We start from the raw sequence: 11,104 nt of genomic DNA on the forward strand, positions 1-11,104 counted from the left end.
CTTTTTTTTTTCTTTCTTGCATCGTCAATGAGACCGTAACTCTCCAGCATATGACTGACATACGAAAACAAATTCGCCAGGCCTGGGACTATCCGAGTCCGAGTTCGGTGTCAAGCTGGGCAGCATGAGCGTGCAGGAGCCCCACCCGGGACTGGCGAATGCGTACCGGAAGCTGGGCAAGGCAATCCAGACCATGGGCGACTACCACGCGGCGCAGGCGACGGCGGAGGCGACGACGATCGGCGACCCGTTCCAGCTGCATTCGGATGACGCCTTCATTGTCAAGGAGACCCTGACGAATCGGCAGATACTGATGCGCGAGTTCATCCAAGCGCAGGAGGCGACGCGCAGCAAGCTCAACGCCGCCGACCGACTGAAGGCCGGGTCGAGCGTGCGGCGCGAAAAGGTGGACGAAGCCATCACGGCGCTCGACGAGGCCCGTCACCACGAGACGTACCTGCACAACAAGACGACGGCCGTGACGCAGAACCTGGTGCACGAGCGCCGCAAGTGGTTCGCGCGCACGGCGGCCGACCTGCGCAGCAGCATCCGCGAGCTCGTCCTCCGCGAGATCGAGGCCGAGCGCCGCACCCTTGCCCTGCTCGAGAACATCCGCCCGGACATCCGTGCCATCGACGCCTCGGGCGGCCTCAGCCGCCTCGGACGCGAGGCCCACCCCACCTCCCGCCGCTCCAACCTCGCCGCCAGCCAGGGCCCCAAGGGCGACGCCTGGAGCGGCGTGCCCCGCCGCTCCGACGCCACCTCCCGAACCACCTCTACCGGAAGCCTGATCAGCGGCTTCCCCGGTGCCGACCCCGACCAGCTCCATCCCGAAGGGCAGGACTCGGATATCGCCACCGTCCAGCCCGCCTCCTTGACCGGCCCCGCCGCGACTACTTCCCCGGACGACGACGATGATGACCGTCTCGACGCCAGGAATGCTGCTAGCAGATTGGCCACTAGCACTTTTTGATGGAGTAGCTTGACGTTTGCTGTGGCTTGAGTGTAAAAAAAAAAAAAGCAAAACAAAAGAGGAGAGGGAGGGGGGGAAAGGAGATGAGAGCATTTTTACTTCTTTTCTTTTTCATCTTCATTTCCCACTTTGTTTTCGTTTCATTTCTCATTACTGAATGTTGTCGTCGTATTCCATCTTATACTGCTCAAAACAATTTTTTTCTTCTTTTTCTTGTTAATATGGGGAAAAAAACCCCCATCATTCGTCAAGATTGGAGTTGTGCATACACCTTTTTTCTATAGGCTACCGATGTAGAGCACATTCAAATCGCACCCAGGAAACCAAAAAAAAAGAAGAAAAAGGTGGTCATGGTCATGTAGAAATATCACTGTTCTGTTCCTTTCCCGCTATGCTACCTTGAAGCAAGGTAATATCGAATAAAGCACGTGTACCATCTTCTTACTTTTGTCTCTCTTACCCTTTCCCACTAACGCCGAGGCAGATTTGCATTTCTGTGTTTTGTGCATGCACGTTGTATCTTTTTGATGGAACGAAGAAAAATAAGGGCAGAGACGAAGAGACTACTTCATCATGATATCCCCCGGACCTGCCATGCCGCTGAGACTGGGAGGGATGTGGTAGTCTGCGGCGGCGGCGGCGGCGGACCCACGATGGAAGAGCTGCTTGGAAGCCTCGATGATAGCGTACTTCTTGCCTACCTCTCTCGCCTGCTCGGTTCCCTGCATGATCTTGTTGAGCAGCTCGACGACGCGGACGTCGTTGGACTCCTGGAGCATCTCCTTCTCGAACGCCGCCTTGTCTGAGGGTATGACGAGGTCGAGGCGGGAGACGAGGGCCTGGATCTGGCGGAGTATGGGGAGGGACGGGGTGGTGGTGTTGTCATCGTCGTGATTGTCACCGTCGGTGATATCAGGAGTGTCCTCGCCGTCCGCGGGGGGGAGACGCTCGAGATATGTCTTTATCAGGTCGATGCGAGATTTGAGCATCTGGATGGCGTTGGCCTTGGTGGTCAGTGTAGAGATTATCTCCTCCTCGTCGCGGGTGAGGCCTTCATCCTCGTCGTCCTCGTCGTCCTCGGTGGCAACGGCTGCCGTCGGCCTGGTCGGGCTCTCGACAAGACGCCTCTTGCCCTTGGGATCGATCTCTACGGAGCGCGGGGGGCGGTCTTCCCCGGGAGTCGAGGCGCTGGTTGCGGCCGCGGCCTTTGCTGCGGCACTGGATCCGCCTCCGGCAATGTAGTTCATGCTGATCATCTCCGTCTCTTCCGTCTCGACAGAGTAGTTGAGCTCGCGGAAGCGGAGCTGAAGACCCGCCGTCGTCTCGACGTCGTCCATGGTCTTGTCCTCGACCGATCCGCCGCCACCGCCACCGGCCTCGACCTCCCAGTTGCTCTCGTAGATGGTGACGGGCAACTTGCCCCCGGCCGAGCGTCCCTGAATCTCGTCGGGGTGGAGGGCCAGCAGAACAGCCGACTCGTTGTAGCTGCTCAGGAAGAATCGATGCACGTCGAGGACGGATTCGTCGGGGCCTGTCGAGGGGAGGAGCGTATACCAGCCGACAAAGTCGAGCTGCCTGTCCTTGTGCACGACTCTCACTGGTAGCGAGCAGGTCAGGATCAGTCAACTCTCCGCTATGTGTGCGCCAGACATGCCCCGGGAGATCAGAAGGGGTGGAGCAAGGAACGGGGAGGGGACGTACTCTGCTCTAGGCGTTTCTGGAAGTGGTAGGCCTCTACATTGTACTCCCCAGATGTGGTCGAGATCATGTGGACATCGAAGGCGTGCTCAATCGTGATCTCCCGACCGTTCTGTTGGCCGAGGAGACCGCCAACCAGAGGGCCGCTCTGCGACCTCAGAGTATGCCGGGCGACGTAGTCGGATATCGAGAGGAGAACGAGGGGGTGCAAGATTGCCTGCAGCTCGGAGCCGCCGCCCGTCGACACGAGTGCGTTGCCGTCGGGGCGCTCCTCGGCGGGTGCCATGGTGACAGGACTGGCTGTGCTGTCGACGTTGAGTGTCGTGGAAGCCGTGCAGTATGGAGACTGGAGGAGTATCGACCTTGTTTCAGCTCCAGCCTGACATAACCTGCCTTTTGGTAGTTAATCTCGGTGGTGAGGGGTTGGTGGTGTGAGGTGACAATGTGGCCGGGTCTGCTGGTTGATAACGGTCGTTGCCTTTATCCCACGAAGCTCGTCCGTCAGTGATGGGAGGAGGCTAAAAGAGTGCCCCGCGTCGGTACTTGCAACGTGCAGCGTCAGAAACGGCCAGTTCGGATGACTAAGCTTGTTTACTGGCTGCCTAAAACATGAGACATGCAGTAATGATGATGATGACGTTGATATTGCGTGCCCACACAACCTCGATCATCACAGTGCTACGCTCACACGGACGCAACTTTCTGTTTCTTTCAAATTTCATCATGGTACGCGTCCGTCGCTGTCATTTTCGATTCTCGCTCAAACATGAGTGGACTCGATCTTGTCCGTCGTACTATCGCATGTAGAACAGAGGTCCTCCAGTGGTAAACGCAGAGAGAAGACAGCTAAAGCTCTGATTATCTACCGTCATATCAGCAAGCCGGTTAAGCATCAGCTCAGGAGATATTCATACTGAACGGAGACTATACACGAGACGTACATGATATCTAAAACCAGTAGAAATACACTTTCCATCTTAGTATATGCTTTCAAACGCCATGCCAGCCCTCAGTATCCAACGCAAGGCTTCTTTTCCTTCTTCGATTAGGCAGAACCGTAGGGTATGCGTACTCGTTTATCAATCTATCCCCCGTTATCAATCTGCTCGACATCACGAGCATAGACGTCATTCACTAACAGCAACTCCAAACCAGGACAGAGCAACGAGAGATAGACTGATACCCAACGCGCTATGCGGAAATGTCTCACAACGGCGATGCAATTTCCGGTCTGTAGATCGGCACTTGGAAAAAAAAAAAAAGTCCACTTCTTTTCTCCTTCTTTTATCCGATCTTCCGATTCTACGTACCGAGGGCCCGACAACAGACCAGCCGGGTTCAACTGCCGCGCCATTTCTATAATGATATCCCCACTGATACCCTCTTTATCCCCTTCATATTCCCTCATCTTCTCAGATAATTTTCCATCTGGTTTTAATTTTTAATTTAATTTAAATTTTTTCTTGTAAATTTTTTCTTTGCTTCCCCCCTCCTCTCCCCCTCTCGCAGTCGTTTAGACTCATCCTCCCTTCCACGTCTAAATCTGTTCAACGCCGTATAAGAAGAAAGGTGGTAAGCACGGATCATCGTGGGATCAGAAGAACCAACGAGATAGATCGACAGGGAAACAGCCGATGGTGTAGTTCGTCTTTTATAGGTCCGTAATATAGTTCTCGTAGTCATATGTATAGAGGAAATTCAGATCTCAGCCAAGACCAGGCTCTGTTCGTCGACAAACTTGGGTTTGGCGTCTAAGCTTCTCCGGCTTCGGGGCTGACAGTGCGTACGGGCTACTCCGCCATCATATCTTCTTCTTGCCCTGCATATGCAGTATCGTCTGCAGTTCTGAGTCCTTCGTATCCCCCCTTCCCTCTTGGCTGTGCGGATTTGTCGGACGGCTGGTCGGCCTTAGCCAAGACTTGGCACTGGCTCTGTCCACAACCTCGTCTCTCGTATCTGCTCGTCGCCCCGTCCTCTTGATTCTCATTCTCATGCATCGTACTTGACCCTCCTAGGAAACGGGGAACCTTTGCTCATCTGTCTGTAGTCACCCATCTTCGATGGCTCTTTTGTTGCGTTTCTGCATTGATGAAGGAATAGTCGAGACCGCTGTCCGCCGATGGGCCGACCGAGGGTTCCGTGCATAGTCGAGAGTGACGACAAGGCCCAGAGATGTGCAATGCCAGCGGGGCCGGCCCGGTCATATCGCGCACAGCACTGCTGTAGTCTCTGATAGCAAGCGGAATCCCGCTCTGATGCAAGCCAAGAGGTAGGGCCGAGATACATTGGTCCAATGGCAGGCTGCCTGCGGATCTCCGGCGACCAGAGCTGCTCTATATCGCCCTCGTTGCCGCTCGGGAGGATTGCCGCCCGGACCAATTCTTCACTTGCCGAACCTGGTTGCCGGCGTCAGATGCATTTCCGTTCTCTTTTCAATGCCGCTTCTTCGTTCGGGGGAATGCAGACATGTGGTCTAGTATGTCTTTACTTCCAGATGGTGGGGAGAGAGGAGAGCCCAAGCCGGACTTCCCTCCACTCTCCCATCCTCTCCTCTATACACATACACATGACTCTAATGTAGGAAGAGCCCCCCCAACCCCTCTCCCATTCTCTTATACACGACATCCTGGCTCCCTAGATTCACATGGATGTACGACGTTGAGCCCTACCATCACGGCCTGACTATGCCCTCATCCGGAACAGCAACGGCACCATCATCGACCATGGGCGAGGCGACAGCCCCGCTGGTACGGGTGGAAACCAACATGCTCCCTCGGTCCAAGCTTCTCGTCGTCTTCGGTGGCCTCGCCTTGTCGCTCTTCGTATCGTTCGTCGACCAGAACTCGATATCCGTAGCCCTCCCCGTGCTGGGCAGGGACCTGGATGCCGCGTCCACCATCTCCTGGGCGGGCACGTCGTCCCTCATCGCCAACACGGTGTGCCAGGTCCTGTACGGCCGCCTGTCCGACATTGTAGGCCGCAAGCCGGTCCTGCTATTCTGCATCGGCCTGCTGGCACTGGGGGACATGCTGTGCGCCTTTGCCAGGACGGGTCCGCAGCTGTACGCCGCGCGTGGAATAGCCGGTATAGGGAACGGGGGGATAGCGGCTCTGTGCATGATCATCGTGTCGGACGTGGTGTCTCTGGAGAGGAGAGGAAGGTTGGTCTCGCCTTGATCCATCCATCACCTATTTGCCGACCAGACACACCAAACACTGACGGGGTGGAAAAAAAAAAGATACCAGGGAATCCTAGGCGCATGCGTCGGACTAGGTAACGTCGTCGGACCTTTTCTGGCGGCCGGGGTGATACGCAGCTGGCGATGGCAAGGCGTGTTCTGGATCATCTGCGCCCTGGCCTGCAGCTGCGGCGTGGTCGTCCTCCTGGTGATACCGCCGAGCCAGGTGAGCGGAAGCCGTAGGGAGAAGCTCCGGGCGATAGACTGGCTGGGGCTGGCGACGAGCGCGGCGGGGCTGATGATGCTGCTGGTGCCCATCACGTCCGGGGGCGCCGACCTTCCCTGGGGCTCGCCGGTGGTGATATCCCTGCTGGCGGCCGGGTCGGCGCTCGTGGCGGCTTTCGTGGTGGTGGAGTGGCGGTGGGCCTCCATGCCGCTCCTGCCGCTCAAGTTCTTCGCCATGCCGCAGGTGGCGACCATCATGTCGCAGAACCTGCTCATGGGCGCCGTGTACTACTCCAACCTGTACTTCCTGCCCGTCTACTTCCAGAGCGCGCGGCGCTGGTCCCTCATGGACGCCGCCGTGCTGACCATCCCGCTCGTCGCCGGCCAGTCCGTCGTCTCGGTGCTCTCGGGCCGGTACATCTCGCACTTCGGCCGGTACGGAGAGGTCGTGCGCGCTGGCTACGCCGTCTGGACCCTCGGCTCCGGCCTCACCCTTCTGTTCGGCCGGGGCACCCCGCGCGCCGTCATAGTGGCCGTGTGCCTCGTCGAGGGCGCCGGCATCGGCCTCGTCTTCCAGCCTACCCTCGTCGCCATCCAGGCCTGCACTGCAAAGGAGGATAGGGCCGTCGCCACGTCCGTGTGGAGCTTCACCAGGGCCGTGGGCGGTGCGCTCGGGCTCGCCGTCTCCACGGCCGTCATGTCCCACGTCGTCGCTGGGGAGATCGTGTCCCTGCCTCGTGACGTCCAGGAGCGCATCTTGGGCCAGGTCCTGTCCGTCCAGGAGACGTCTGGCCTGTCGCCCGACGAAACTGACACCATACTTCGAGCTTATACGGTGGGGTGCAGGTCCGTCTTCACAATGTGGGTGGCCCTCATGGCCACCTGTCTCGCTCTCTGCGTCTTCATCAGAGATCGTGGCCTGAGCCGTCCCGATGAGCCCGTCGAGGTACCTGTCCGGCCGCCACACGACTGTGAGAACAACTCTCCCGAGACGAGCAACTCCGATACAGATCATGGGACGCAATCCTCAGAAAAGGGGCCTGGCACTCTGACCCACACACCTCGACGTTCCATAGCAGAGAAGGAGGATATGTGAAGAGGAATGTTTGATGAATGACGACATGGAGGTAGAGACAGAACCATAATCACCATTAACCAACCGGTCGCACGTGCCGGTGTAGTGTATAGACAATTCTCCTCTTCACTGTGAATGATGCCAATGATACTAAAACCCATCCGTCAATGCATAGTGACCCCTTCTAGAACAGGTATGAAGCAGATTAACCAATGCCCCCCTTCATGAACAACTCCTGCACGAACCCATAAAAAGACATCATGATATTCCCTTCGCTTCATCATATTCGCCTCTTTTCCCATTGTTCCCATCAATTATCGGCCTACTCCACCACCGGCTTGAGACTCAGGCTCTCCAAGAAGCCGACCAGGTCCTCCTTCCGCACTTCGACAACGCAGTTCTCAAAACTGTCTATGCGAACGCGGGCATTCGTCTCCGACACCACCTCCTGAAACGCTCGCCCAAAGTTGTTGCGGCCATATCCCTTACTGGTCTCGGCTCTGTAGTCGTCGTCGTCGTCGTCGTCGTCATCGTCAGACTCGTCAGACTCGGATTCAGACGAGTCATCAGTCTCTGTCTCGGGCTCATCGTCATCGTCATCCCTCTTGGCCGCCTTCCGTGCGGCCTGCTTCTCCTCCCTGATCTTGGCCTTTACTTTCCGCGACTCCTCCTTCTTCTTGGCCTTGGCCTCCCTCTCCTCCTTCCTTCGCTTGGCAGCGTCTCGGTCGAGCATGGCCGTGTCTGGGCCGCCACCACCTCCTGTGCCGACGACGACGTAGGTTCCACGCTTCTCGTCCAGGCTGGCCACGATCAGAGGCGTACCGCGGCCACCATGAGAGAGCTTGCCATGGCTCTCCCTCTCTTGCTCGCTCAAGGCCTCGCCGATCCAAAGGGAGAGTTTTGTCAGCGCTGCAGGGTGCGTAAAGAGGGCCACGTCCGGCCCCTCCTTGACTACACAGAGCCTGAATGCTCTCAGGTGCTTGATCTGCTTCTTGCTGATGAGCGACGTCCCCGTACGGTAGATGGCACGGTGTAGGTGCTGGGCGGTAGGGACGCCCGCCTTGAGAGCGTCGATACTGTTCCACCTGTTAGCCATGTCTTGTTTGCAAGTGTATGCTGTGCTGGGCCCGATTACTCTTCAAGCGCATCGTACGCTTCCCAGAAACGGCTGACCCACTCATCGCTCTGAGCGGTGTAGTCAATCTCCTCCTCGGCCTCCCGTAGCGCTTGGCTCATCGTAACGACAGGCTCACTCGACTGTGCGTGCTTCCCAACCTCGAGCAGGGCGCCGATGACGACGCCGACATCCTCGGCACTGAGGGTAGCACGCCACCCCCAGCTTCGGACGAAGCCCCATCCGTCCTTGGCACCGGCACGGTCCTTGCCGTCTGTATCCACCGAGGGTACCATTTCGTCCAGGTTGTACAAGGACCCGTACTTGAGAAGCTTGGCTCGCAGCTCCCGCTTCAGCATCATGTCCATGTGGGTGTAGCTCTGCTTGCACTGAGCCAGGCTGACACCCATCTTGGCCAGCAGCTTGTGCAGACGCCTGATACCGGTCTCGCTCCACGTCTTGAGGCGCGAGAAGAGGTATGGGGAGTGAAGCATGCTGTCATAGAGACTCCAGTGCCGGATAAGGAGGAATCGCGGTTCGGGCGAGAGGCGGATACCGGTGTCCTCGGGGTTTCGTGCCGTAGTAGGGATGACGCCCGTATTCTCTGGAGCGACACGTCCGTTTGTAATCTCCAGGGGGTTAAGGCGCCTCACTTCGTCTCGTAGAAGCTGCCGTATCCGAGCTCCGCGCACGCCCATCCACCCTGTTGGCCTGCTCTTGTCGGTCATTCTCACGGGAGCTGCAACGCCTGCCGATGAGCGTCCGTAGAGCTCCATAGATGTGACGCCGACTATGGTCAGCCAGAGGAGGTCATTGTCCTCCCGACCTAGCTCGGAAGCTAGAGAGTACATCATGGAAGAGATGGGCTCTGAAAAGGAAGAGCCGGCGGTGTAGTACTGCGCAATGACGGATTGGTGTTGCCGGCGCATACGCAGCAGGCGCCTTCTCAGAGCCCCAGCCGATGGGGGAGGGGGCTCTTGAGCGGCAGATGGAGGTTCGATAGGGTCACCGGAGAGACCGTGGTCGGGATCTCGCAAGGAAATCAGGCCCCTCTGCCGGGGTCGTCGGGGGGTTTCGGCGATGGAACTCGACTGCATCGAAAGTTAGTGCCTTAGCCATGGAAAGGACCATGATAGGAATGGTATCCGGGGCTCACTGACAGAGTTGCTCCTCCGCCGCTGTCTCGGCCGGCCACCCTCGTCGTCGCTGGACTCATCATCATCGGCATCTGTCCAGCTCTTCCTCTTCTGCCCCGCATGTGCTAAGCTCTCCTCGCCACCGTCTCCATCATAGTCTCCGTCATCGTCGTCTCCGAGCTCTCGGCCGTCGTCTTCGATATCTGGCATTTCGAGGAGCTCCCGGTAGGCGTCTCGTTCGGTCTCGAGGTCCTCCTGAATGTCGCCATCGTCAAACACGACAACGCCACCTCTGCCCGGCTTGTATGAGCGTGTGATTTGGCCGCCGTCGACACCATGGGGGCACCGGCTCTGGTATGAGCTTCCATGGCCGGCATTGGGCTCTAGGGGAAAGCCGCCAAAGACGTTGCCCAGGTTCCAAGGTCTCCGCGAGTCCATGACCCAGACATCGACGCCGCTGTAGGGGGTATCGTCTCCCTCGTTCTCGAGGCCCAGGGCCTCACCCAGATCTACCATGCCGCCCACGCCGAGGCAGACGACGACACCGCCGCTGCCTCCGCGGGACTCCATCATCGGGGCTACCAAATCGGTACCGGCCTGGGCCAAGCCGCTGAGCCCGACGACGGGGTGGATCTTATGTGGGATGTAGTCATGCTTGAGGAGGCGCGTCAGAATTCGGCATGCACAGAGTGCATCCGGCTCGAGAGCGACGAGGATGAGGACAGGCGGCGAGAGGGGGTGTCGCGTGTTCTGGAGGTGGATATAGAGTTTCGATATCAGGGATCGTGGAAGATACATTGCGCTGCCGATCAGACGCGGAGAATCGAAAAGAAGGCTTCTTTAAAATTCACGCGTGCGTCTATGCCCGGTCGGATGTCGAATGCATGAGCGTAAAAGGTCGTGTCCGTCGAGGTAATAGTTGAAGCAGGAAAAGGCCTATATCAGCAATCGAGTGCAGATTTGTCAACGCGACGACGGGAGGGGGGTGGTAGTGGTGGTGGTGGAGCGTGTTTAATGGAAGTAGATGGAGGAACAACCCTGTGCAGGGGATATATTATGCACGCATGGGCTAACAATGCCGATATACTTGGAAATGCAGCGCAGCAGAGGCAGGTCAAGGAAAGTAACAGATTGAAAGTGTTCGTAGCAGATAGAGGGGACAATGAGCAAATGCTCCTGGTAGTACGGAGTAATATTGCTGTTAGAGTCGAGGGCTGGTGTTCGGTGGAGACAACGCGGTGTGATCTAGAATCTGGCAGGAGCGACGCGGCACGCGGTTGCAGGACGCGCTCTGCCCTGGTATATTTCCCGATTAGGAAAGGCGATTAATTTAACAAGCAGTGGTATTATCATTACTCCGTACGGACGGCGGTATTACAAGTAATATCGATATTTTTAAAAGGCACCGTTTCACTGCACATGGGCATTACTTCCATTCAATACTAACCGAGGTCTTCCTCCCCCAGCTTTCTCGACGGTCTCACTCTTGTTGGAGTTCTCCGTAACACGGCGCTCCGATCGACCATGCAAGGGGTGGATACTGCTTGGGAGGGTCGCCAAACGTAGCCGGGTCAAAACATGCGCTACAGCTCAGCATCTTGCTAAGCCGATCGAGCGCCGATCGAGCGGATTCCTGTAGGGGTCTGACAGTGCGAAGCGGCTCGGATGAGCCGTCTACCGCGGAGAAGTGCCGGTTCACCATGAT

General features: G+C 57.4%; 4 protein-coding genes across 4 annotated transcripts in view; 2 read left to right on the forward strand and 2 right to left on the reverse strand.

The window, feature by feature from the left end:
* GMORB2_0616 (to vacuolar protein sorting-associated protein vps17) overlaps nt 1–973 on the forward strand; it is a gene marked incomplete at both ends in the record, with an annotated part of 2,089 nt that extends 1,116 nt beyond the window's left edge. The window contains one exon of the mRNA XM_035462601.1: nt 81–973. Coding sequence (XP_035325531.1) covers nt 81–973 — 893 coding nt within the window. The remainder of the gene's footprint in view (nt 1–80) is intronic.
* A 563-nt stretch (nt 974–1,536) lies between these two features.
* On the reverse strand, nt 1,537–2,957 carry GMORB2_0617 (COP9 signalosome complex subunit 6; the record flags this gene model as incomplete). Its single annotated transcript, XM_035462602.1, has 2 exons — nt 1,537–2,570; nt 2,675–2,957. 2 exons carry the CDS (start codon nt 2,955–2,957, stop codon nt 1,537–1,539), a joined length of 1,317 nt encoding a protein of 438 aa, XP_035325532.1.
* A 2,180-nt stretch (nt 2,958–5,137) lies between these two features.
* On the forward strand, nt 5,138–8,928 carry GMORB2_0618 (transporter; the record flags this gene model as incomplete). The annotated part of the gene is made up of 6 exons (XM_035462603.1): nt 5,138–5,147; nt 5,375–5,808; nt 5,917–7,020; nt 7,499–7,767; nt 7,867–8,065; nt 8,374–8,928. The coding sequence occupies 6 exons, from the start codon at nt 5,138–5,140 to the stop codon at nt 8,926–8,928; spliced, it is 2,571 nt and encodes an 856-aa protein (XP_035325533.1).
* Nucleotides 7,472–10,197, reverse strand: GMORB2_0619 (cell division control protein 45; the record flags this gene model as incomplete). The annotated part of the gene is made up of 3 exons (XM_035462604.1): nt 7,472–8,225; nt 8,285–9,354; nt 9,424–10,197. 3 exons carry the CDS (start codon nt 10,195–10,197, stop codon nt 7,472–7,474), a joined length of 2,598 nt encoding a protein of 865 aa, XP_035325534.1.
* Between the last annotated feature and the right edge of the window lie 907 nt (nt 10,198–11,104).

Source organism: Geosmithia morbida, assembly GCF_012550715.1.
Source record: "Geosmithia morbida isolate 1262 chromosome Unknown scaffold_0, whole genome shotgun sequence".
Taxonomy (NCBI): domain Eukaryota; kingdom Fungi; phylum Ascomycota; class Sordariomycetes; order Hypocreales; family Bionectriaceae; genus Geosmithia; species Geosmithia morbida.